Raw genomic sequence first — 26,196 nt, 5'->3', positions numbered from 1 at the left:
GTGAGAACAGCTAATCACTGGAACAGCTCATCAGTGCTTGTCGTAAATATTGATTAGTACTGTGCGTTACGGACGTACTCATTAACCGGTGTGTCATCTTCTCTCCCCTTTCTCCTCCTCTTCTTTACCCTTCCCCGCTATCCCGTCCTCCTCGTCCCCTTCTTTCTCCCCACTAGCAACCTCCAATGGCACAGTGGAGGGCCTGGAGAACCGCGAGGGAGGCGTGTGCAAGAGCCGAGCCATGAAAGTCATCATGAAAGTCGGGCAAGGTAAATGTGTGCTCACCTCCAATGTAGAACACAATGCAGGCCTGCTGCCTCCCAGCCATGTTTCACTTTGCTGTGACATTTTCATTTATCGCCATGTGTGTCAGGCGTGACTTTGCCTGTCGCTGGCCTCCAACGAGACCTCTGATATTTTATTATTTTTTATTTATATGTCATTTTACACACACTTGTCCTGCCGTGGCACACGCTCAATTGTTGATTTATCAGACACAACGAGGTAAAACAAATAAAGTATAATACAACAGCCCTGCCATGAATTCTGATTTTGTAAGGACCACTATAATTTTACATACATGTGTGTGTGTAAATATATGTATATATATATATATATATATATATATATATATATATATATATATATATATATATATATATATATATATGTATGTATATATATATATATATATATATATATATATATGTATATATACATATATATGTATATATATATATATATATATATATATATATATATATATATATATATATATATATATATATATATATATATATATATAAATACGTATATATACACACATATATATATATATATACTGTATGTATATATATATATATATATATATATATATATACTGTATATATATATATATATATATATATATATATATATATACATATACATATGTATATCAAATTGGCACGTTGTGTAAATAGTAAATCAAGACAAGATACTTAACGTTCAAACTGGTAAACTTTGTTATTTTTTGCAAATATTAACTCATATAGAATTTAATGCCTGCAACATGTTTCAAAAAAGCTGACACAAGTGGCAAAAAAGACTGAGAAAGTTGAGGAATCCTTGTCAAAAACTCATTTGGAACATCCCACAGGTGAACAGGCTAATTCAGCTTCCATGAAATGTTTAGGCATTCACAAACAATGATGCGGCAAGAGTCACAACTGTGTGAGCAAATTGGCGAACAGTTTAAGAACATTTCTCAATTCGCTATTGCAAGGAATTTAGAGCTGATCACATGATGGGTACAAACACCCACAGAATAACGACGGATACCAAAAACGTTACTACAGACCATCCAAAAAAACAGAATTAAATTTTTTTTAACTGAATAAGACACTCAGAATGTACATGGAAATACAGAATGTGGAATTTTACAATACTGACTACGAACAATAAAACACTGAATATTGAGCATATATGAACGTTGCTCCTCTTGACATCTTTCATTATCAAGCAAGAACAAAGAAGGATGCAACGAACACGGCGAAAAAAACGCAAAGAGTAAAAAACATCCACATATTTGATACAATATAATTTTTCTGCAAAACTTTGTTGTAGAAATCTGCCTTCGTCTGACACTCGCATCTCAGGCTTGCTTCTCTGTAAACAAAACCCGCCCACTGTGGTTCGTGCCTCATCTGCATGGAGCTACTGTGACGTAATTCCTATGCATGTATGTTCAAGTATGTCACTCAAAAGTGAATATTCTAACCATTGGAATAACTCCTAAGTTTGGAAACATCTAGCAGGCCGGTGTTCTAATAATGTCTGCTACCCAATGCTACTGAGCATGCGCACAAACACACATATTACAAATATTTGCCTCAAACAAAATACCAATCGAAAATAAGTGAGTAGTGATTTTAAATGATGTTTCTTTCATTGTATCTTCTGACCAGCAAGCATGTAGACAATTACAGCATGACACAGTCCACATTGGAAGTTCACATTGATGCAAAAATGGTAGCTTGCATTTTCGTTTTAATCACCGTTTTATGCCATTGCTAGCTTTTTTCGAGGAAACTGCAAAATTTGACAGAACACAAGACTTTAAATGTTTATTATGTTGTTTTATGCCAAGGTCTGTTGTAGCGTGAAGTGTTGCATAAACTGCCTTTTTGCTGCTTTGCAAGACCTGTGTCACGTGACTTAAAATTTGACACGTCATTGGCCGGATTCTGAGACAGGATCGATAGCTTCAGTCTTAATTTACTGAAAGTGAGTCTTGAGTTTTGAAGCAATAAATATTTCTGTACTGAATTTTTTTTTTTACACAAAATTATTATACGCTGCTTTTTTTTTTTTACACACTAAATTGTAAGACAGCCTTTAAACACACTGCCATGTTAAACACATACATTTTTCTCACAATTATGTTATTTAATGAAATAATTAATTTAAAAAAAAAATTAAGTTCACAAAATTCAAATGCAAAAAATGAAGTTTCATAAATTCAGTGTCTAAAAAAAGCTTTCGTGATAAAGACACAGATTAACCTCCATACAGAAAACGACAAATCAGATTGTCAAATGCTAATGGTTCAGAGCACAGATATATTTTGCATTCCTATTTAATTATACATCATTATACGAATGAACAGTCACTTGTTGATACAAATTGGGTTTATGATTGTGTGCAAGTAACTCAAAATAACCAAATGGGTTTTCTGCATTTGCGCCAATATGTGCATCAGTATGATGAATAATTTAACAGAACATTTTCCACTTCATTTACAAATCCTAATGTTTATGTACAAATTAAAATAAATCAAATGATTTAGCACCAGCTATAAATAAGAAATGACTTAAAGGAATGCCTTCATGTCCTGATTCTTAAAAAACCCAAAATGGACACCAAAACCAGAGATGGAACTTAGCTGGATTCTTAGTCTAAAAGTTAAGGTGTGTTTATGTGTAAGTGGCCTTTGAAAGAAGGCTAAAGATGCCGGGTAAGTGACTTTTGTTTAAATATGTTTGGACACAGCATTTGCTTTGCAGCATATTTGACTTACTAAGCAGCCTCGCATATCCTGATCTTGACAGGGTGCTGTACACAGATGTGTAACTCATGCATAAACACCCACCGTCCTTATAACCCCCGTCCAAATGAAACATCTGCCTGCCGTGATGATCTGATCCAGCCTTTAGAAAATAGTCTTACATTTAAGACATAAACTGACAGTAGATGCTGGTGTGTGTGTAGTTGAGATTTGAAGGTTGGCTCGCAGCATAAGAGCAGCCTTTCCTGGCACTCGATTGGAAAACAGAAACTAACGAGCTGCTGATGTTAGCAGGGTCGGAGTTGGAGCAAATTCAGCCGATACAGTGAAAACATACCCACAATAATTTCACAAACAAGCAGGCGTTGCGATATTCTTCCATGTAGGTCACTTCAAGCATCCTGCAGCCTGAGATCTCACCACCAAATGACAACACAGCTGCAAGAGGGCAGGCCAGCCTCTGCTTTTAAGGCTTTAGACAAATCCCTGAACTTAATGGAAGTCGAACGCAAACATCTGACTCAAGGAAAGTTCTAGGAAACTTCTTCTCGACTCGAGTGGGTTCATATCCCTCCCGGCTGTTCCTAAACGTCTGAACAGAGTCTGCTTATTTCCCAAAATGGTCTAAACTCAGAAGTGATCAGTCACTCACAATCTCTGTGCCCTAAAAACCTCGTTTGAAAAGATGCAGTCGACCAAGCTAAAACTACCTTTATATCTATGTAGTTATTTATTTATATGTAAAACAACCTACATACTAATGTATGTGATTACTTTCAAACACACTTTCAGTAATGGATATGTTTAAAACAGAGTACGGCATATTTGCAAATATCACCTCTTTTTTGGTTACGTAATTGATTGTTCACAACTACAGGTATTTACAGTGCATCCGGATGGTATTCACAGCGATTTACATTTTCTACAATTTGCTATGTTACACCCCTATTCCAAAATGGAATAAATTCATTTTTGTCCTAATTTTTTTTGAATAAAATCACATTTACATATGTATTTACAGCCTTTGCTTAATACGTTGTTGATGCACCTTTGGCAGAAATTACAGCCTTAAGTCTTTTTTAATATGATGCAACAAGCTTGGCACACCTATCTTTGGGTATTTTCGCCCATTCTTCTTTGCAGCACTTCTCAATCTCCATCAGGTTGGATGGGAAGCATTGGTTTTCATCCAGGATGTCTCTGTACATTGCTGCATTCTTATTTCCCTCTATCTTTACGAGACTCCCCGTTCATGTCGCTAAAACACATCCCCACAGCAAATGGGCAAAGAGGAATGAACAAAACTGCTCAAACATAGGTGTGCCAAGTTTGTGGCATCATATTCAAAAAGACTTGAGGCTGTAATTCCTGCCAAAGGTGCACAAACACAGTATTAAGCAAATTCTGTGAATACTTATGTACATGTGATTTTTTTAGTTGTTTAGTAATAATAAAATTGCACAATTAAAAAAAAAAAAAAAATTTCACATTGTGATTAGGGGGTATTTTCTGTAGAATTTTGAGGACAAAAATACATGTATTCCATTTTGGAATAAGGCTGTAACATAACAAAATGTGGAAAAAGTGAAGCGCTGTGAATACTTCCCCGATGCACTGTATGCTATAAAGAGCAACACTCAGTACAGACAAATAATGATTAATATTAACGATACAGGTGCATCTCAATACATTAGGATATTATGCAAACATTAGTTTATTTTTCATCTATTGTTTATTTCATAAGAGACCAATACGTTTTTGCAGTTCCTTTGCTGAATATGAATAACCTTTTTAAAGTCCTCTTTAAAAAATAAAAAAATTATTTATTTTTTATAAAGTAGTTGCTTTGGGTAATACAATATTCTATAATAGTTTATTTCATGTCATAAAATGTGTTTATTGTATTTGTCTATGCATAGGTATCTGTTGAATACACTTTTTTTTAATCATCCACCACATGCCCTTATACCTGCTGTATTGATTTTACAAAAGAAATGTGTGGGATACTTCTCCTGTTGCATTATTTGTGTTTAACTTCATTAAATGTTTAGACAATAATAGTGTTTGGTGCATTCAGACCGGAATAGAAGGGGATACAATAAAGACCCCCAAAAATGGGGGGGGGGGGGGGGGGGGGGGGGCGCAAGACAGAGAGACAGTAACAAAAACAACAGAGCAACAAATATAGTATTTACAAATATGGTAACAGTATTCAAATACAAAGTAGTGAAGTAAACTAATATTAATAATACTCCTTTTGATGGTCATATTAGGGAGGTGTTTAGGTAGGTGTATCATATCATGATGAATGTATATTGCAAAAAGTTGTTTTTCTTCTTAAAAACTCAATAACTGCATTAATAAAACACATAATAAGGCAGTCATTCTGGGAGGACACAGCTTCCTTATTGCCCAATATTTTAGCATTTAAAATGAAGTTCAAAAAGCTTGTCCCATACAGAGGACAAAACATGTATTCCTGGGTTGCAGGAGGATATTTTTTTGACACTTCAATTTATTGAAACACTGAATTTAGGGTTTTTATTAACCGTATGCTATAATTGTCAACATTGGTAAAAAAAAATAATGGAATACATTCTTACGCCATCAGGCGCATGAAAAAAAAAAGTACAGATATTTTACAAAAGCAGCATAGTACCTTTTTTACTTCATTAGTATTGCGATACTTTATTAGTACCAGTATACCGTGCAACCCTAATTTGGCATTAGTTAGTGACTATATGCACTGGACACTATTCACTTTGATGTGTGCATAATGCAATTTGTTATTTTTCACCACATGTATGGAAAAAGACACAAAATGAAAAGTAACTTTTACAGAAATGTTAAAAATACAGTATTGTTTGCAGTAAAGATGTATTTGTATGAATTACAGTGTAGCGGTGTCAATAATTTTTCAGTTCTGTAATGTTTAATTGTTTCATGCACAAGGAACGCCAGGCAGGCAGCCCCTCTCCATCACATCAATAAACTTGGTTGCCCTGCAGCCAATTCCTGCTGTGTGGTCTGACATGCTCATTAAACACTGAGATAATGTAGTTTCAGTCTGGGTCGTCTTCTTTACTGGAGATGTAGGACCAAGTCTAACCCACTTCCTCAGCTATGTATTTTGTTGGCGTGTCAATGTTTCACATTCATAAATACACGCTTTGAAATGTCACATAGATATGCATGTGAAAGAACCATCAGTGTTTTCCCACATGACTGCAAGCTATTACATGAAAACATCAAAAGCAAAACAAATATGTTAGTCCCCGAAAGTGTCCAATGAAACCAGAAAAGGTGTCTAGTGTGTTAAATGTGGACCCCGACTTAAACAGGTTGAAAACGTATTTGGGTGTTACCATTTAGTGGTCAATTGTACGGAATATGTACTGTACTGTACAATCTACTAATAAAAGTTTCAATCAATCAATCAATCAAATAAAGTAATACAGACAATTCTGAAATGTGGAACTAGCGCGGAGCAAAAGGCAGCAGGAAGAGAGAGAAGCCATGCTAACCGCAAAGATAACGTCCATGTCAAGTAGTGAAAGAACAAAAGAATAAGTGATTTGTACATTTTAACAGAAAACTGACTGGAGCTGCGTTGCAGCAGAGAGTAACCAGCTCAGAAGAGGAAATTAGCAAGTAGATTTTTAAATCAAAACAGAGAACAATATTCACACTGCTAGTCATACACATGAATGGATAGATATAAATACAACAAACATCTTTGAGCTGTGCCCTTACGACGACCAGGGTCTTAGCTTTCCTTGGTTATAGAAGGCAAGGAAACTAAAATAACAAGGATGCATGCTCGCCATGAAGGCAGATGGTGATATACAAAACCCAAAACCAGTGAAGTTGGCACTTTGTATATACACATATACATATAAATATATACTATATATATATATATATATATATATATATATATATATATATATATATATATATATATATATATATATATATATATATACATATATACATACATACATACATTGTTGTGTAAATCGTAAATAAAAACAGAATACAATGATTTGCAAATCCTTTTCAACTTATTTTCAATTGAATAGACTGCAAAGACAAGATATTTAATGTTCGAACTGAGAAACTTAATTTTTTGTTGCAAATAATCATTAACTTCGAATTTAATGGCAGCAACACATTGCAAAAAAGTTGGCACAGGGACATTTTTACCTCTGTGTTACATGGCTTTTCCTTTTAACAACACTCCGTAAACGTTTGGGAACTGAGGAGACCGATCTTTGAAGTTTTTCAGGTGGATTTTCAGATTCCTTCCCATTCTTGCTTGATGTACAACTTAAGTTGTTCAACAGTTGTGGTATTTTACGCTTCATAATATACATTGGGTAATTTTTTTAGTTATATTGACAGACACACATATATGTGTATATATATATATATATATATATATATATATATATATATATATATATATATATATATATGTATGTGTATATATATATATATATATATATATATATATATATATATATATATATATATATATGTATGTATATATATATATATATATTCATATATATATATATATATTCATATATTCATATATATATATATATATTCATATATATACATACATATTTATATATATATGTACATACATATATACATATATATGTACATACATATATATACATATATATGTACATACATACATACATACATACATACATACATACATATATATACATATACAGTATATATGTACATACATACATACATACATATATATATATATATATATATATATATATATATATATATATATATATATATATATATATATGTACATACATATATACATATACTGTGTATATATATATATAAATGTGTTTGTGTGTGTGTGTCTATATAACACAAAAATAAAAAACACCCAATACGTAACAGCATACAGTACGTCAGCTGTCAAAGGAGGAGCCTTACTTACATATTTATAATAATTAAATCAACTTTAAATAGTAATGACTGTAAATATAATAATGCATTTATAATTGTATTTATAGTATATACATTCGTTTGAAAATGGCACATGTAAAACAACCCTAGTTGACCAGAATAAATAAAATACTAATACTTACATAATATCTTAAACAGAGAAGTACAAACTATATATGAATATGGAATATAATTAACAAGAACGCCATAAAGAGTAGTGGGTATTCAGTCTGGACTTAAACTGGTTCTATATATTTTTCCTCAAATCCTCAGTGCCATGGCATGTTTTGTTTTGTTATTGTCAATAGTTTGGTGTGCGTGTGTCCGGGTGTGTGTGTGTGTGTGTGTGTGTGTGTGTGTGTGTGTGTGTGTGTGTGTGTGTGTGTGTGTGTGTGTGTGTGTGTGTGTGTGTGTGTGTGTGTGTGTGTGTGTGTATTTTCTTCTTTAATTTTTTTGTACAGCACTTTGTGTTTGCCACTTGCCTGTGTATAACAAGTGCTATATAGATAAAAGTTTGATTTGATTTGATATGGAGTCATGATGTCAACAAACACATTTTTCTTAAACTTTATTTTATGTTTGCCACAACAAGATCAGTAAAAGCATCTCAACGCCACACACGCACGTGATGTAAAAGAAAAAGGTACTGCAGAAATCTCTCCAAACATGGCAATTGTGCTGCGCATATACTGTAGTGGAAATACTGCTTTTGTCAGAATTTTGCTTGTGGTTAAGGTTCAAGAATGTTATTTTCAACATCCCTTAAAAAAGGACATAAAAAATGACTATTTCCTTCTAATTACAAAGCAATTCCTACTTTTACAAAATCCGACTTTATTCCGCTGAGATTAGGCCCCACCTAAAACATAACAGGAGTTATCTTAGAGCACTTTTGATCTGAGCCAGAATTGGAATTTTAAACCACACTTCTATTTTTAAAGAAAGCCAACCCAAAGTAAAAAAGCTTTCCTATCCTCACAGGAAGGAAGAAGTCGGCTGACTTAGGGTGGAGCGGCCACCTAATTTATGACGTCTTGTGTCATCTGTATTTTGTATCTGGTTATATAATTGAATAGAAGTCAGCCTCTGAAATGGTGGGCCGTACTTGGCTCTGACCCCAGATGTCATTGTGTTTAATCCACATTCCCTCTGTCTCTGCAGTCCAATGCCAACACTTCCTGTAGCCAAATCCCTGAGCTCTCCCATATGTCCACTCCTTTCCCTTTTGCTCTCTGGGTTGCATGTCGGTGAACCGTCACAGCGTCCAGTAGCTTATTGGACATTGATCACTATTGGACAGGGATGTTCAACTAAATTGTTTTGGGTGCCACATTTCCAGAAAGCTAAGAAGTTGCACCTCACCATTTGATTAGGATTACAATTTAGGGGGTACGATTCGATAGTAAATTGATTATTTATGCATTTTTAGTACCTATATTGTATATTATATTGCATATTGTTAATATATTTTATATTATAAATGTGAGTCTCTCACTGAACTTGCAAGCCACCAGTTGAATAACCCAAAGGATGAAAAAGAGAGGACCTAAAATTGAACCTTGAGGAACACGACTATATTAACTTAAGAAGTTGAACAACTGACTATCTGAAGTAAACATTCTATAGGAGCACCTTAGTTACTGGACAAAAAATCATATTATAGAAAAAAAATACAACTGAAATAAAGGAGAAGACTTAGGAAACACCTCAGTTATGTAAATCACAAGTTTGGACCCCAGTGTTCTCTGTTAGCTCGCAAGATTACAGGAGAACTTTTAGGAATTTGCTGCAAACATGTTTGTCCCCCAAGTTTTGAACTGAACTAGTGGGCCGGCCAGTATGGTGTCATTTCACGGCCAGATTTGGTCCCTGGCAGCGAGTAGACATTTGCAAACATTTGTGTTTCGGGCTATTATTCTGAAATGTGTAACTCAGACAAAAGAAATGCATCAAAATCAAACGGCCACTGCAGAGGACACTGGTTTCTTAGAGAAGTGTTTTTTAACCATTGTTGGGCCGCCAAAAATATCTGTTTCTCAGCTGTGGTCCGTATAAGAAGAAGAAGAAAAGAGCTCAAGTCATACAGAAGTTTCTTAAGGGCATAAACTATGACTAACATGGGGAAACTGTATTTTAGTTTAGTTAAGAAACATATTAATTATTTATTTAGTTAATTTGTTTTAGGACAACATATTTGTACCGTATTTTTCGGATTATAAATCGCAGTTTTTTTCATAGTTTGGCCGGGGTGCGATTTATACTCCGGAGCGATTTATGTGTGAAATTATTAACACATTACCGTAAAATATCAAATAATATTATTTATCTCATTCCCGTAAGAGACGAGGCGAATGTCAGCAATCGTCACACACACGTCAGCAATCGTCACACACACGTCAACCAATAAAAATTTGGCGGGGGCGGGTCATGGCAGAAGTGCATTGTGCGTCATGGCAGAAGTGCATTGTGGGTCATGGGATGCTACCTGCTACTACGTCCGTAGCTATAAAAATGGATCATTTCAACATTGGCGGTAACTTATAAAAACTGAGAAGGGCTGAACAAAAATGGCACCAGAAAGGAAATCATATACTGCAGATTACAAGCTGGAAAACAGCAGCAGAAAAACGGCAAGAGGAAGCGGTGCATACCTTTGGAGTTGGCAGAGTTGGCAGAGTTGTTTACAAGCGACACCGAGGAAAAAGATTTCATCGGATTTAGCGATTATGAGTGACAGATTGTTTGGTAAATGTATAGTGGCCTAGTGGTTAGAGTGCCCGCCCTGAGATCGGTAGGTTGTGAGTTCAAACCCCGGCCGAGTCATACCAAAGACTATAAAAATGGGACCCATTACCTCCCTGCTTGACACTCAGCATTAAGGGTTGGAATTGGGGGTTAAATCACCAAAAATGATTCCCGGGTGCGGCACCGCTGCTGCCCACTGCTCCCCTCACCTCCCAGGGGGTGAACAAGGGGATGGGTCAATTGCAGAGGACACATTTCACCACACCTAGTGTGTGTGTGACAATCATTGGTACTTTAACTTTAACTTTAACTTTATAGCATGTTCTATATGTTACAGTTATTTGAATGACTCTTACCATAATATGTTACGTTAACATACCAGGCACGTTCTCAGTTGGTTATTTATGCGTCATATAACATTCAGCCTGTTGTTCGCTATTCTTTATTTATTTTGAATTGCCTTTCAAATTTCTATTCTTGGTGTTGGATTTTATCAAATAAATTTCCCCCCAAAATGCGACTTATACTCGAGTGCGACGTATTTGTTTTTTTCCTTCTTTATTATGCATTTTTGGCCGGTGCGATTTATACTCCGAAAAATACGGTATGTAATTTTATTTTTTGTCAGTTATTTATGAATCCCTTCAAATGTGTTTTCTAATTCGCCTGACCTAAACCTAAGGTTGTGATTAACACATGCTTTCATATCATCTGACAAGGTTGTTAACTGTAAGTTGGTTCGATATAATTATTTAGTGGGCTCCTGGCCCCTCTGTAGTGGGAAAGTTGCGGGCCGAGGTTAAAAAAGGTTAAGAATCCCCTTATTAGAGGATATGTGCATTGTTTTCACGTGGGTCAAATGACGAATAGGTGGGGAATGATTCACCATCTCACGTCACTTCTTCTCAAATGTTCGTGTTCCGACTGTTGTGTTGTCAGGAAGGCGAAGCTGCCCATATTCCAAACATCTATTGTTGCTCACTCTTTCATGCGCCGCCATCCTCGTTAGAAATATGTTGACTCACCTCCTTGCATGCAACTCAGACCCCCACCCCCCCCACCCCCCCACCCCCCCACCCCACCCCCCTCCTTTCGCCTCTGCAGCTCCATCATTGTCCCCCCCCCCGCCGTCTCCTCTCCTTCTGGCGGCTTGGCACTTCTGAGGTAGAAGCTGTCTTCATTGCTAAAAGAAATGTCATCGGCGCACGCAGAAAAAATGGGTCAGGACATTAGAACGCAGGCTGCACATGCTCAGTGAGCGACAAACAGTGAATCAGATCACCGTGTCCCCCCCCCCCTCGCAGCCGCCGTGATGTGCAAACGTTTCCACCTCTTACCGCTGTCTTTTCTCATCAATTATTGACACTGCTCCGCAGCTCACGGCACTGCTCCCTTAGTGCTGCACTCACGGTGAAGTGGCGGCCTGGGCCTTGGGAAGACAAATGTGTTAATAGTGTGATTGTGTTTAATGGATGCTCAGGAAAACTGAACGCAATGCCGCTACAAGCAAATGTTGCTGCTATCCTACTCCTTCGTTATTACCCTTTGTAGGTCAAACTCCTGTGACACGCACACACACACACACACACACACGTACGTCTCCTGAGGCAGTGTTTTTCAACCTTTTTTGAGCAAAGGCACACTTTTTTCATTGAAAAAATCCGAAAGCACACAACCAGCACAAATCATTAAAAAATTTAACTCGATATTGACAATAAAAAGTCGTCGTCGCAATTGTTGGATATGACTTTAAACCATAACCAACCATGCTTCACTATACTTGTCTCAAAGTACTGTCACCAGCTGTCACATCACGCCGTGACTTATTTTGAGTTTTTGGGTGTTTTTCTGTGTGTAGTGTCTTGTGCTCCTAATTTGGTGGTTTTGTTGGTATTTTCCTGTTGCAGTTTCATGTCTTCCTTTGAGCGATATTTCCAGCATCTACTTTGTTTTAGCAATCAAGAATATTTCAGTTGTTTTTATCCTTCTTTGTGGGGACATTGTGCTGTCATCATCGACAGCACACTCTACTTTAAAGCCCACATAAACAACATAACCCGGTCTGCTTACTTTCATCTTCCGAACATTAATCGTCTTCGCCCATCCCTTACCCGTCATACTGCTGCCATACTAGTCCATAGCCTGGTCACCTCTCGCCTGGACTACTGCAACTCTCTCCTGTTTGGTCTCCCTCACAAGTCACTTCACAAACTTCAGCTTCTCCAGAACTCTGCAGCCCGGATAATCACCAGAACCCCTTCAATCCAGCACATCACCCCTGTTCTGCAGCAACTCCACTGGCTACCCATCAAACATCACATCCACTTTAAAATAATTCTCCTCACTTTCAAAGCCATCCATAACCTCTCTCCATCATATCTCTCTGACCTGATTCATGTCGCCACACCCTCACGTTCCTTAAGATCCTCTTCATCCATCCATCTCACTGTCCCTTTATTTAAACTGTCCACCATGGGTGCCTGAGCTTTCAGCCGCTCTGCCCCACATCTTTGGAACTCTTTACCACCAGACCTTCACAACTTAGATTCAATATCCCTCTTCAAATCTATTTGTTGTTGTTGTTTTTTTATCCAATTTGATTTTATTGTTGTGATTTTGTACAGTGTCCTTGAGTGCCCAGAAAGGCGCCTTATAAATAAAATGTATTATTATTATTATTATTATTATGTTCGGATGTACATTGTGGACGCCGTCTTTGCTCCACACGCTGTAAGTCTTTGCTGTCGTCCAGCATTCTGTTTTTGTTTATACTTTGTAGCCAGTTCAGTTTTAGTTTCGTTCTGCATAGCCTTCCCTAAGCTTCAATGCCTTTTCTTAGGGGCACTCACCTTTTGTTTATTTTTGGGTTAAACATTAGACACCTTTTTACCTGCACGCTGCCTCCCGCTGTTTCCGACATCTACAAAGCAATTAGCTACCGGCTTCCACCTACTGATATAGAAGAGTATTACACGGTTTCTCTGGCGAGCTCTAGACCGCACCGACACTCAACAACAACACATAATTTGCAGACTATAATTACTGGTTTGCAAAAAATATTTATAACCCAAATAGGTGAAATTAGATCATCTTCTACGGCACACCAGACTTTATCTCACGCCGCGGCACAGTGGTTGAAAAACATTGTCCTGAGGCACATGCAGATAAAGACCACATTGAGCATCAAGATACTGTAGCCAGGAACCTGCGCGGCCGGCCTCGGTAATAGTTTATAACCGTCCTGCGTCTGCCTGACATGCCCTCGTAAAAAGCACGCCGCCGACCCGTCGGTGCTCACCGCACAAAGACTTCAAAGTGCGCGCGCTGAAATCACTACAGACAGACTGATAAACTATCTGTTTCCCTCCTCTTCCTCGTCTCCCTCTCCTCTTCCTGCCCTCCTGTCCTCGCCCTCTCCAGAAGTGTGCCTCTTCTCAGGCCCAGTTAAAGCTGATGCAATAAATAAGACATATTATGGCCTTTTAACGTGATGAATAATGTAAAGCAATAAAAAGTTAATATATAACTACTTCACCCTCATTCTGCCATGCCTTAAGTGTATTGTAAGTACAACCTAGCTTTGTGCTCATGTGTGTTTACCCGTGTGTGTGTGTGTGTGTGTGCTGGTGAATGTCTCTGCCTTGGAAATTCCTGCTGATGTTAGATGTGAGCTCATTTTTTACGACAGGACAGGGATTCTGCTGTGTTTCACAGACGCTCGCTAACTCGTCCTTTCTCTTTTTTTTTTTTGTTCTTTCATCGTCATACTTCTAAGACGCTCTCAACACGTTGCAAAGATAACCTTGTCTGCGCATGAAAGATATATCAAAAGATAACACAAACTATTTTATTCTGCCGCAGACGGCCATGTCGTTGTTATTCAGCGTATGCGGCTCGTCAGAGGCTGACTTGGTGTTTTTGTGTGCGTGTTTCTCTCACAGACCCAAATGCGGCAGTGCCAGACGATCCAGAAGATAACGCCATACCTGAGTCCAGTGCTAAGCCGCCAGACCAGGATCGAGTGGGACCTGAGATGCCTGGAAACCCTGGTAAGTAAATCATTATGAAAATGTAAATATTGGTAATGTTTACACGAAAAGGCTGTTTTAATGTAAATTATAGAATAATCAGCCTTCAGGGTAACCTCTAGCAATGAATCAAATTGTATTCAAAAAACACAAAAATAATATGTAGTCCCTCTACTGTAAAGTGATTTTCAACTGGCGGCTCAAGGGCCAAATCCGGCCTGGCAGTAACATCAGACTGGCCCTCGATTTCAGTTCAAAATGTTGAATTATTTTTTTTTTTTGCGGCAAATTCCATAAAAAACACAAGGACGCGAACTTGGAACAGTGTAAGCACATTGGAAGATCATTGCATGGATATTTTAACCATCTAAAAGGCCAACGTACACTGTAGTGGACACTTGCATTTTACATAACAGGGCTATTTTGTCCTGAAATGTGTAACTCGGATAAAAGAAAGAGCCCCAAAACAAATGTTCGCTACAGCGAAGGCTGGTTCTCCTAATAGTGAGAAAGGGAGAAGTGCCCCCCCCCCAGTCTTTAGCTTTCTGAAAATGTGGCTTCTAGAACAATGTAGTTGAATAGCCCTGCTCTACTGTATGTACATATTGATTTTTCATGCCGTTTTTGGATTTTAATGGGTCAGTTTGGCAAAGAGGCGTCATTCAATTAAGACTTTTTGTCTAATTTATACGACACTTAGAGGACATCCACGAGGTCTGTTAGGTACGTCCCATAATCTAATGATGTTCTGTATTTGGATCCTAATTTCTACCTCTATGTTAATATCTATGCTGAGATGTGTTGGACAGACACTACATGCCTCTCAGCAATTCCCACAGGACTGCAGTCTATTTTTGGGACTATGTTGTGGGGGGTTGGTGCGGTCTGGGTGACGTCATTGTCTAATTTGCAGTGTTGGCCATGACGCATGTGCATATTATTACTTATTTTTAAAGTAGTAAATTATGCATAGACAACTCTTTGTCTTACTCTTAGTTATTAGAACCAACAATTCAGCTTTTTCTTGTAACATAAAACAACGAGCCATAGTCCCTTTATTTCACGGGTAAGGACAAGGTGTTACCAAGCGACAGAAATGATGAAAAAAAACCTTCAAAACAAAATCTGTAGAAAACATGTTATTTTCCCAATACCTGGCATTGTCAGTGTTTTGCTTGTTGTGTAGTTCTAATACTGTAGCGACAGTTGAGTTTGATTTTCTGACCGTTTCTGTGACCGTGTTTCATTTGTGTACTTACGACCGCTTCCTCGTCATCCCTAACATCAAGGTAGACGCTACGATACAGTCCGTTCCTTAAAACTGTGCGTATTGCCTTTTTCGCTATGGCCCTCTTCCGGGTACTGCACTTGTATTTATGCGATTTTTCTACGATGGAAAATAAACATTTGCTAATCGATATTGATCGTAAGGTACCTACGTTGTGATGCATTCAACAATCAATTTGTAAGCACATTCTTATACACACTTCCGTAATGTCTGGATCGCTGCTCCCACGCCAAATGTTTCACCTTTTATGACCACTTTTATTTGATTACTAAGTAAACACCTGATGCAAGAACTCTTTGTCCTTCCCTTCAGGTGGCCTCAGTACCGAACTGGAAACTCTATACCAAAATATCAGAATAGAAAATACATTTACCCTTTTACACTTACTATCTACAACTGCCTGAACACTCACTAATGTTAGCAACAATGCTACATCTTCTTATTCTCTGGCAGACCAGGTACGTATGAGATGTGTTAAGAAGTGGGGTTACAATGTGGACTGCCCTCTAACTAGATCTTTTTATAGTTGGCCGCCACCAATAAATGAAATGTATGGGAAACACTTTACTTTTATTGCTGTGGTGTAGAAGTGGACTGCATCATCAGTGATATTTCTAATATTTAGATTACAGTATTTGAGGCAGAATAAATCACCCCATTATCTTTACAACGGCAGGATCGTTGTTACAACAGTTGTCCTGTAATTGTTGTGTATATCTTTACCCTAATTAGCAGTGTAATTAAAAGCAGACTGTGAGACAATAAAAGCAGTCGTCTGAGCCTCCTCCAGCCCTCACAAGTCTTTCTTGTTTGCCATTTTCCCCATCACCTTTCATCTGATGTTTTCCTCCAAGATCAATTCCCCGACTAACTTTTTGACTTACTCCACAACTTTGAATGGCAAGAAGTATATTCCAAGTACACACTGTTCCGCCTGGCCCAGCGTGATAAGCCACCCCCATTCAATAATTGCTTATTTGACATTAGCTGCTCTATAAAAAGATTTCCTAATATCCCTTTTCCGTACACGCGGGCTTTTACCTGTCTACCACTGTTAGATCAGTGATTATGTCAAGTGAACAGGTGAAAGGTGGAATGAAGGAAGTGTCACTGCGGCTTGAGGAGCTGATATTTCTGGGATGAAATTTCTGACAGCCTCCTTCCAGCATCGCCGTGTGCAGAATGTATGAAATTCCTCCTGCCTCTGATTGCACGGATAAGGCGAGGGATCGGTAGCTTTCAGTCATGTCATTTACTTGTCATTAGCTTTCAGGCACAGCAATCGGCTTCCCTTCCAATGGTTAAGTGCGGTGTGGTCAGTGGAGTGTGCAGACATAGTCATTATGTAGGATGGCAATCTGCAGGGTTATCTCTGGAGAGGCTCCTCTCTGCATGTTGCTGGAGCGGAGGCTCGTGGACAGTAAAGATGTGGTGCTGGTGGTAATGGGCTGGGGGGTGTCTGGGTGGGGGTCTTTGGCAGCAGCTGCACGCATGCATGGAAAAGAGATTTGCTTCTCAGATTTCAGTCACCGGAGGAGACAATCATTCTCTCTACTGTCCAGTGACAACCCCCCACTTGCTCCTTCTTCCGAACCCCACCACAAACACACCTGTTAAAATAACTACATGATACAAATCGGATGTTTCGGTGTCCTTCCCAATTTGTTGTAATTGCTGCTCCCCACTTAAAGCGCCCCGCTCCAAAATGTTATTTTATTTATTTCTGCCAAGTGAAAGGTAAAGGTTATTGTTTGTTTTTGTTATCACCGTTTGTGGTAGTGCAAGCACACAGAGAATGTTGATTAAAAAAAAAACTGTTAACTTTCGGTGAATATTTCTCTATACTATGTAGTAGGTAATAATAATGTATACTGTATACCTATGGTCCCCAACCTTTTTGTAACTGCGGATCAGTCAACGCTTGAAAATTTGTCCCACGGACCGGGGGGGCGGGGGGGGTGTTTTTTTATTTTTATTTTTATTTATTTATTTTGTCATAAAAAAATACAATCATGCGTGCTTACGGACTGTATCCCTGCAGACTGTATTGATCGTATTGATATATAATGTAGGAACCAGAAATATTAATAACAGAAAGAAACAACCCTTTTGTGTGAATGGGGGAGGGAGGTTTTTTGGATTGGTGCACTAATTGTAAGTGTATCTTGTGTTTTTTATGTTGATTTAATAAATAAATAAAAAAATGTATTTTAATTTTTTTAAATTTCTTGTGCGGCCCGGTACCAATTGATCCACAGACCAGTACCGGGCCAGAGCCCGGTGGTTTGGGACCACTGCTGTATACTATTACCCATACATATACATGTATTTGTGGCGGGCTGTCACAAATAGATTTGGTACCACCAGTTTGCTTTAGCTCATAAATGCATACTACAGTACATAAGTGTTCTTTTTTAACGCTTTTGATCTGCCAGAGAATAGACGGACAGAGCAGGAGAAATCAGTGTTGCCAACTTGGTGACTCTACGCTATATTTAGCGAGTAATCTGATAGATATTCCCCCTTTTTTTTTTAAAGTGACAAATAATTGTGAAGAGACTGACATCAAAGCATGTATCAGTGTCACCATTTTCAGCATGCAGCGAGTGCAACTGTGAGGCACTTCCCCACATGAAAGTACAGGTGGCTCTGTTTTGTTTGTAAAATTAAACGTAAATTAAAAACTAAAAAGTTTACAACTTTTTTTTAATTGCTTTTTATGTTTTTACTCACTTTTTACACATTTGGGGATGACATAATTTAATAGATCTGCATTACTGTTTACTATAGGAGTGTCTGGATCTGATGATATCTGCTTAAATCTAAAATGTTCAGTATGCTGTAAGCTCAAATTCTAAGCAGTAAAGCACAGTACACAAGGTAAATATGGAAGGCTATGCTGTAGGCTGCGAGGAGCTAGCAGCTACACAACAGCTAAGCACACAAGCTGGACATACATAATAAATGTCCTTCATATTGCAGTCAAAAACATGACATATGTTGATATAAACAGATATCAAATCATAACAGTTGTGTATTACTTAAATACAAAGACTTCAAGGCAGAAGTGTATCAGAAAGTATCCAGTAACAAACGTGTCCGCATCATTCAACCTATTTATTTATGAAATTATGATCACTAGGTGTCACCAAAAAACTATGTAGCACTCCACTTCAAAAGCATAAATATGTCATAAGGTTAGTGTTTTTCATACCTACCATTGTTCTCTGACATTCCACACTATAAAATAACAAAAGCATGTACTTTGATGATTCCTGCTGATATCCTATCAGATTAATATTAGTATCGGCCAATACTATACCATATCAAGACACCCCTACTAATTACTACCAGTTAAATACTATTTACTTATTAATACTATTATATTACTCTTTACTAGTAATACTATTTTAATACAATTTACCAGTTCATACATAATACTATTTATTAGTTAATATTCATTTAATACGATTTACTAGTTCATACCTATTTAATACTATTTACTGCCTAATGCTCATTTATTACTAATTTACTTTTCATACTTATCTAATATTAGTTATTGGTCAACACTCATTTAATGTTATTTACTCCTTAGTATTCCTGTCGTACTATTTCCTAGCAGGCACAAGACATTAAAACAATGTTGAGAACTTGTAGAATTAGGTCCTGACGTTGAGCAACTCAAACATAATGTTGAAACAACATGTTTTTTCACGACGTTTAATCAATGTTGGGTTCTGACGTTGATTTGACCTTTGAAATTTGGTCATTTCCCAACAACATGGATCCAACGTTGTACATCAACGTTGTCTCAATTTACAAATGTGACTAGTTTGCACTGTTGTTTATAAGTCAGTTTTAAAGGAAATCAACGTTGTTTGTTTCAATGTCTTGTGCTTGCTAGGTTACTATTTAATACTCTTTTCAATACTATTTTCTAGTTAATACTCATGTAATACTATAAACCAGTTAATACCCATGTATTACTATTTACTGGTTAATACTAGATATATACAGTAGACTATATTACCAACTTCACCAAACATTGTTGAGAGGTGCGCATAGACCATTTTGGTGAGGATCTGTATAAATCTGCAGATACAGGAATTTATTACCACATTTTCAAATTAAAAAACTTTTTTTTTTCTAAATCCTGAAAGCACATATTTTTTAAGTCCAAAGAAATGCAATTATATTTCTTTGAATATATATATGTATTTTTTAAAAGAACACTGTTTTTGTATTTATGTTTGTCTCTATTTGGCACTTCTATTGAAAGTCATGCCAAAATATTTGATCAGCATTGTACAACTTATATAACATATACAATTAATTTACTTATTGAATATTCTCAAATTAGAACTACAGAAAGGAAGGGATTCATATGGCCCCATTCCTGTGTGGATCTCGCATGAGAGGAAGAGGGGTGGGTTAACCATTTTGCAATGCAGTCTGCCGAACATGATGAAAAGCGCCACTCTACATAGCAACTGACACTGTGGTCAAAGTTGGAATTGCCACAAAACACATTTTAAGATATGTTTTGTGACGTTTCATGCGTCAAGTAAATTGTCATATGATTCGCCTTCCTAGGTTGCAATTATTTATTTTGTAAGTAGCAGTACAGACCTAAAATAACATTTTAAAAATGTTTTTGTATCATTTATAATAATGATATTATAATTTACGTTAATTATTTATTTTTATAATTGTTTTTCGTCATTCGTTTTCCCTTTTTAAATCAATCAATCAATCAATGTTTATTTATATAGCCCTAAATCACGAGTGTCTTAAAGGGCTGCACAAGCCACAACGACAGATCCCACATCAGGGCAAGGAAAAACTCAACCCAATGGGACAATGAGAAACCTTGGAGAGGACCGCAGATGTGGGGACCCACCCCACTGGGCGACCGGTGCAATGGATGTCGCGTGGATCCAGCATAATATTGTGAGAGTCCAGTCCATAGTGGATGTAACATAATAGTGAGAGTCCAGTCCATAGTGGGGCCAGCAGAAGACCATCCCGAGCGGAGACAGTTCAGCAGCGCAGAGACGTCCCCAACCGATGCACAGACTAGCGGTCCACCCCGGGTCCCGACTTTGGACAGCCAGCACTTTATCCATGGCCACCGAACCTGTGCCCCACCCCTCCACGAAGGAGAGGGGGGCAGAGCAGAAAAGAAATGGCAGATCAACTGGTCTAAAAGGGGGGTCTATTTAAAGGCTAGAGTATACAAATGAGTTTTAAGATGGGACTTAAATGCTTCTACTGAGGTAGCATCTCTAACTGTTACCGGGAGGGCATTCCAGAGTACTGGAGCCCGAATAGAAAACGCTCGATAGCCCGCAGACTTTTTTTGGGCTCTGGGAATCACCAATAAGCCGGAGTTCTTTGAACGCAGATTTCTTGCCGGGACATATGGTACAATACAATCAGCAAGATAAGATGGACCTAGACCGTTTAGTATTTTATACGTAAGTAGTAAAACCTTAAAGTCACATCTTAAGTGCACAGGAAGCCAGTGCAGGTGAGCCAGTATAGACCTAATATGATCAAACTTTCTTGTCCTTGTCAAAAGTCTAGCAGCCGCATTTTGTACCAACTGTAATCTTTTAATGCTAGACATAGGGCGGGGGTCGGCAACACGCGGCTCTGGAGCCACATGCGGCTCTTTAGCGCCGCCCTAGTGGCTCTCTAGAGCTTTTTCGAAAATGTATGAAAAAAGATGAGGGGGAAAATATATATTTTTTGTGTTAATATGGTTTCTGTAGGAGGACACACATGACACAAACCTCCCCAATTGTTATAAAGCACACTGTTTATATTAAACATGCTTCACTGATTCGAGTATTTGGCGAGCGCCGTTTTGTCCCACTAATTTTGGCGGTCCTTGAACTCACTGTAGTTTGTTTACATGTATAACTTTCTCGGACGTGTTTAATGCCACTTCTTTTTCTGTCTCATTTTGTCCACCAAACTTTTAACGTTGTGCATGAATGCACAAAGGTGAGTTTTGTTGATGTTATTGACTTGTGTGGAGTGCTAATCGGACATATTTGGTCACTGCATGACTGCAAGCTAATCGATGCTTACATGCTATTTAGGCTAGCTATATGTACATATTGCATCATTATGCCTCATTTGTAGGTATATCTGAGGTCAATTAGTTTCCTTTAAGTCCTCTTAATTCAATTTATATCTCATGACACAATAAATATGGCTTTTAATTTTTTTTGCGGCTCCAGACAGATTTGTTTTTGTATTTTTGGTCCAATATGGCTTTTTCAACATTTTGGGTTGCCGACCCCTGACATAGGGAGACCCGAAAATAATACGTTACAGTAATCGAGACGAGACATAACGAACGCATGAATAATGATCTCAGCGTCGCTAGTGGACAAAATGGAACGCATTTTAGCGATATTACGGAGATGAAAGAAGGCCGTTTTAGTAACACTCTTAATGTGTGACTCAGACGAGAGAGTTGGGTCGAAGATAATACCCAGATTCTTTACGGAGTTGCCTTGTGTAATTAATTGGTTGTCAAATGTTAAGGTGGTATTAATAAATAGAAAGAAAAAAAAAAGTGCTTTTTGTAATAAATACCTGCATCCTTAAAAAAAGCAACAAAAAGTCTTTATTTTCATACCAGATTTCTTCATATAGTTATTTCTGTGTATATTCCCTGTTCTTACATGTCCATCCCTTCGTCCATCTTTCTGCAGACACCATGAACCAGGACCAGTCCGGTTCTTCCCCTAACTCGGACGGCATCCTGGGCTCCAAGGTGGCCGTGTTCTCCGCCATCGGCGCGGGTTGCATCATCTTCCTGGTGCTCATCCTCCTCCTGGTCATCTTGCTCATCAAGATGCGTAAGCGGGCCAGGAAAAACAGCCACTCGCAGCCCCGCCCCTCCGCGCTGTCACTCAGCACGTTGTCCAACCCCAAGCTGCCCGGGGGCACTGCTGGCACGGAGCCCAGTGACATCATCATTCCGCTGCGGACAGAGAACAACTACTGCCCTCACTATGAGAAGGTGAGCGGCGACTATGGCCACCCGGTCTACATCGTCCAGGAGATGCCGCCGCAGAGCCCCGCCAACATCTACTACAAAGTCTGAGCCTGGTTTATGTTCCTGGAAAGAACTCTTTGCTTTGCTTTCGGGGACTTGATTCTTCCTTCAAGCCCGTTTTTTTTTCTTTTTTTTTTTTCTTCTTTTCTACCACCTGCCGCACAAATCTGGAGAGACGCACCAGAAAGCAGAGACCAGACTGGCGAGAGAAGTTTATTATGTGCGTTCGGGTTGCTCGGAAATCCCCGCCCTTTCTTCCTCCTTTCAGCACCGTCTCCCTGCTGTGGGGTCAAAGGTCAGGCTGGCTGGCACAAACCAAAAAGACGGGACTTCCTGGTTTGTGTGTCCACTTTAATGGAGCGGATATAACCCTAACCGGCTCCCCTGACGCGACAACACTCAAACCATGCACACTAGCCAGGAACAAGGCCGTTTGTGCTGCACGTGTGTGTGTGTGTGTGTGTGTGTGCGTGTGTGTGCACCTGTGTGTCAGCAGGGTGTCAGCTCCACTCTCCAGATAGCTCAGGTATCAGACACGGTGTGGGACCTGTTGTGTTCCTCTCCCTTTGCCTTACTTTTTGATGGAGGACTTCTTCCTCAGCCCTGATTCAGTTCACAAAGCAGTCGTATTTTGTTAGACTTTTCCTACAAGTGCACAATGTATAGTTCTATAGATAATCATTATTATTATTATTATTATTATTGGTATTATTACTACTCATCCCACCCGCTCATCTCATCCATTACAGTAGAAACCTGGATTGTTGATCTCAAGGTCTCTCCATAACTGTGTTGTTTATGACCTACTTGTGTGTATTTTAGGGTTTGTCATGTGTGTGTGTGAATGTGTGTGCGCCTGGGCGTGTCTAGACCTCGTACCTAGGAGGACTTACTTGCCAGAACAGTTGAGTTACTGTATTGGAAGCAAAAAACAAGACAAACCGACAAGACAAAATCCCTCCGGCGTCGTTGGGTTTCTCTTTGAAGACGTCGTCGTTTGTGCGGACACGTTGAAATGCGTCAGGAGCCGAGTACGAGTATGAGGACCGCATAGTTGTCCTATATTGCATGGCGAGCCGCAGATGGGCTACAGTATTGTTTGATGCCAATTGGCTGCCATCTGCGGATGAGTCAGCGGAGTTCACACTAATATGTGCCATCTTCATGCCCACATGCACCAGCCGGGAGAGTAGAGCGTGTTCCTGCGAGTTGTGAGGAAGATGGTTGCGCTTTAGGTAGTTTCATTAAGCGTCGGGGTGTGAATTGAAGGGAGGAAAAAAAAAAGAAGATACAATTCCACAGTCAAGGTGTTGAGGCTGCAGCTCACTTATCAGCAGCACCGGGAGCTCGAATGTGTGCACTGCAGAAGGCGTTGGGGCCGGGGACTAATTGCTTGTATTTCTGTGTGTGTGTGCGTGCGTGTGTGTGTGTGTGTGTGTGTGGTCGTGCAGACCTGTTTTGGGACAGGAAATTGGTGCTGCCAAAGTAAGGCGCAGTCTCACCTAATGATGTGTGAGAGAAGAGGACCGCCATTCCCCAACATGCACGCTGACGTGCACACACACACACACACACACGCACACAAACAGACGCGCACACGCTCGGACACATGACGACTGACAGGCTTAGGTTGACGTGCGGGTCAGACCGCCGCTCGGGGTTCGGAAGGCGGCCATCATCCAGCGTGGATGTTAGCCGCCGAGACGCTGGAGTGTGGCTAACAACCTAAACAGCTGCTTTCTGTGCTCCTGTGTTTTAAGTCAGCACGCGTTCCTCCGCCAAACACATCAAATATTTTGCCTGGGGATCAGCGTGCCCTCGGCGTCATGCAGCCGAGGGAGTCGTTTACCGCATTACCACAAAACCATTTCTCATTTTTCCGCCATTCTTCTCACCACTGTCATGCTATTCAGATTTTGGGGGGAGAAAGCATGGAAGGGAGATGTAAATATTATGCATAGAGCCCCGTTTAAGATGTAATTTCACCCCAGACACTGCTTATAAGTACACAAATACAATTAGAATTTTGTAATGGAGGATATTTGTAAATAGCAGTCTTTTTAAAGTGTGTTTTGTATGAATCCCTTCTCGTCTCGGTTTGCAATACCTTTCTATTTCCGTTTCTTTTCGAGGCAAACACAGCTGTCCAGTATTGTCTTTCCTACCACAAGTGTTGCAGTTTGGACGCGCTTGTAGTGGTCTTTGAGAAGGAGACTCCATCCTCCGGTGTTGGGAACACAACTTAATGAAGACTGTTTGAACACAACACTACTATGAGCTACCTACACGTGCACCTCCACTAGCAATCGTAACACACAAGTCCCTGATCCATGAGTTTCTTGTCGGTTTTAACAAGCGCGCGCACACACACACACACACACGTACACACACGCAGGCGCAAAGAAACGGCAACAAGAAAAGGAGCCATGTATGACCCAATAAATCATCCACTTAAGTCTCCGTGGTCAGAGGTCGACAACCTTTACTGTTTTATTTTTGGGGATGTACTCATGGTTAGCTTACTGCAGATGTCTCAGTTACTACACACACACACACACACACACACACACACACACACACACACACACACACACACACACACACACACACACACACACGCACCCCTTTTCCTTACCTTCCTCACGCTCATCCAATCACCAGTCAGGACTAGAGATGGGTATCAATTAACGAGTGCTGTCAAACAGTTCATTTTAAATCACATTGATTACACTTAAACAATTTAATTACCATATTTTACAGACTGTAGAGCACACCAGTCTGTAAGCCGCACCCACTATATTTGAGAAGAAAAATATATTTTTTCCGTATTAGCCGCATCGGACTATAAGCCGCAGACATATACATTGCGATATGTGTTATTTACACGGAATCATTTTGTGAATGTTTATTTACATACCTTAATTGTTTCCAAACGGTGCCTGTAACACGGCAGTAAAACGGGAGATCAAACAAAACAGAACCACTAAACGCGAAAGCTAGCTCTTCAATCAGCTAAATAGACTCAATA

At 38.9% G+C, this 26,196-nt stretch overlaps 1 protein-coding gene across 1 annotated transcript in view; it reads left to right on the top strand.

Annotated features, from left to right (window-relative positions):
* Positions 1-25,789, top strand: part of efnb1 (ephrin-B1) — a 127,724-nt gene extending 101,935 nt beyond the window's left edge. Inside the window, exons 3-5 of the mRNA XM_061927548.1 lie at positions 177-269; positions 14,719-14,826; positions 22,822-25,789. Coding sequence (XP_061783532.1) covers positions 177-269; positions 14,719-14,826; positions 22,822-23,216 — 596 coding nt within the window. The 3' untranslated portion in view covers positions 23,217-25,789. The remainder of the gene's footprint in view (positions 1-176; positions 270-14,718; positions 14,827-22,821) is intronic.
* The last annotated feature ends 407 nt before the right edge of the window (positions 25,790-26,196 follow it).

This window comes from Nerophis lumbriciformis, linkage group LG35 (genome assembly GCF_033978685.3).
Source record: "Nerophis lumbriciformis linkage group LG35, RoL_Nlum_v2.1, whole genome shotgun sequence".
In the NCBI taxonomy this organism is placed as follows: Eukaryota; Metazoa; Chordata; class Actinopteri; order Syngnathiformes; family Syngnathidae; genus Nerophis; species Nerophis lumbriciformis.
The sequence above is the reverse complement of the archived record's forward strand: the minus strand, read 5'-3'. Positions and strand labels throughout refer to the sequence as shown.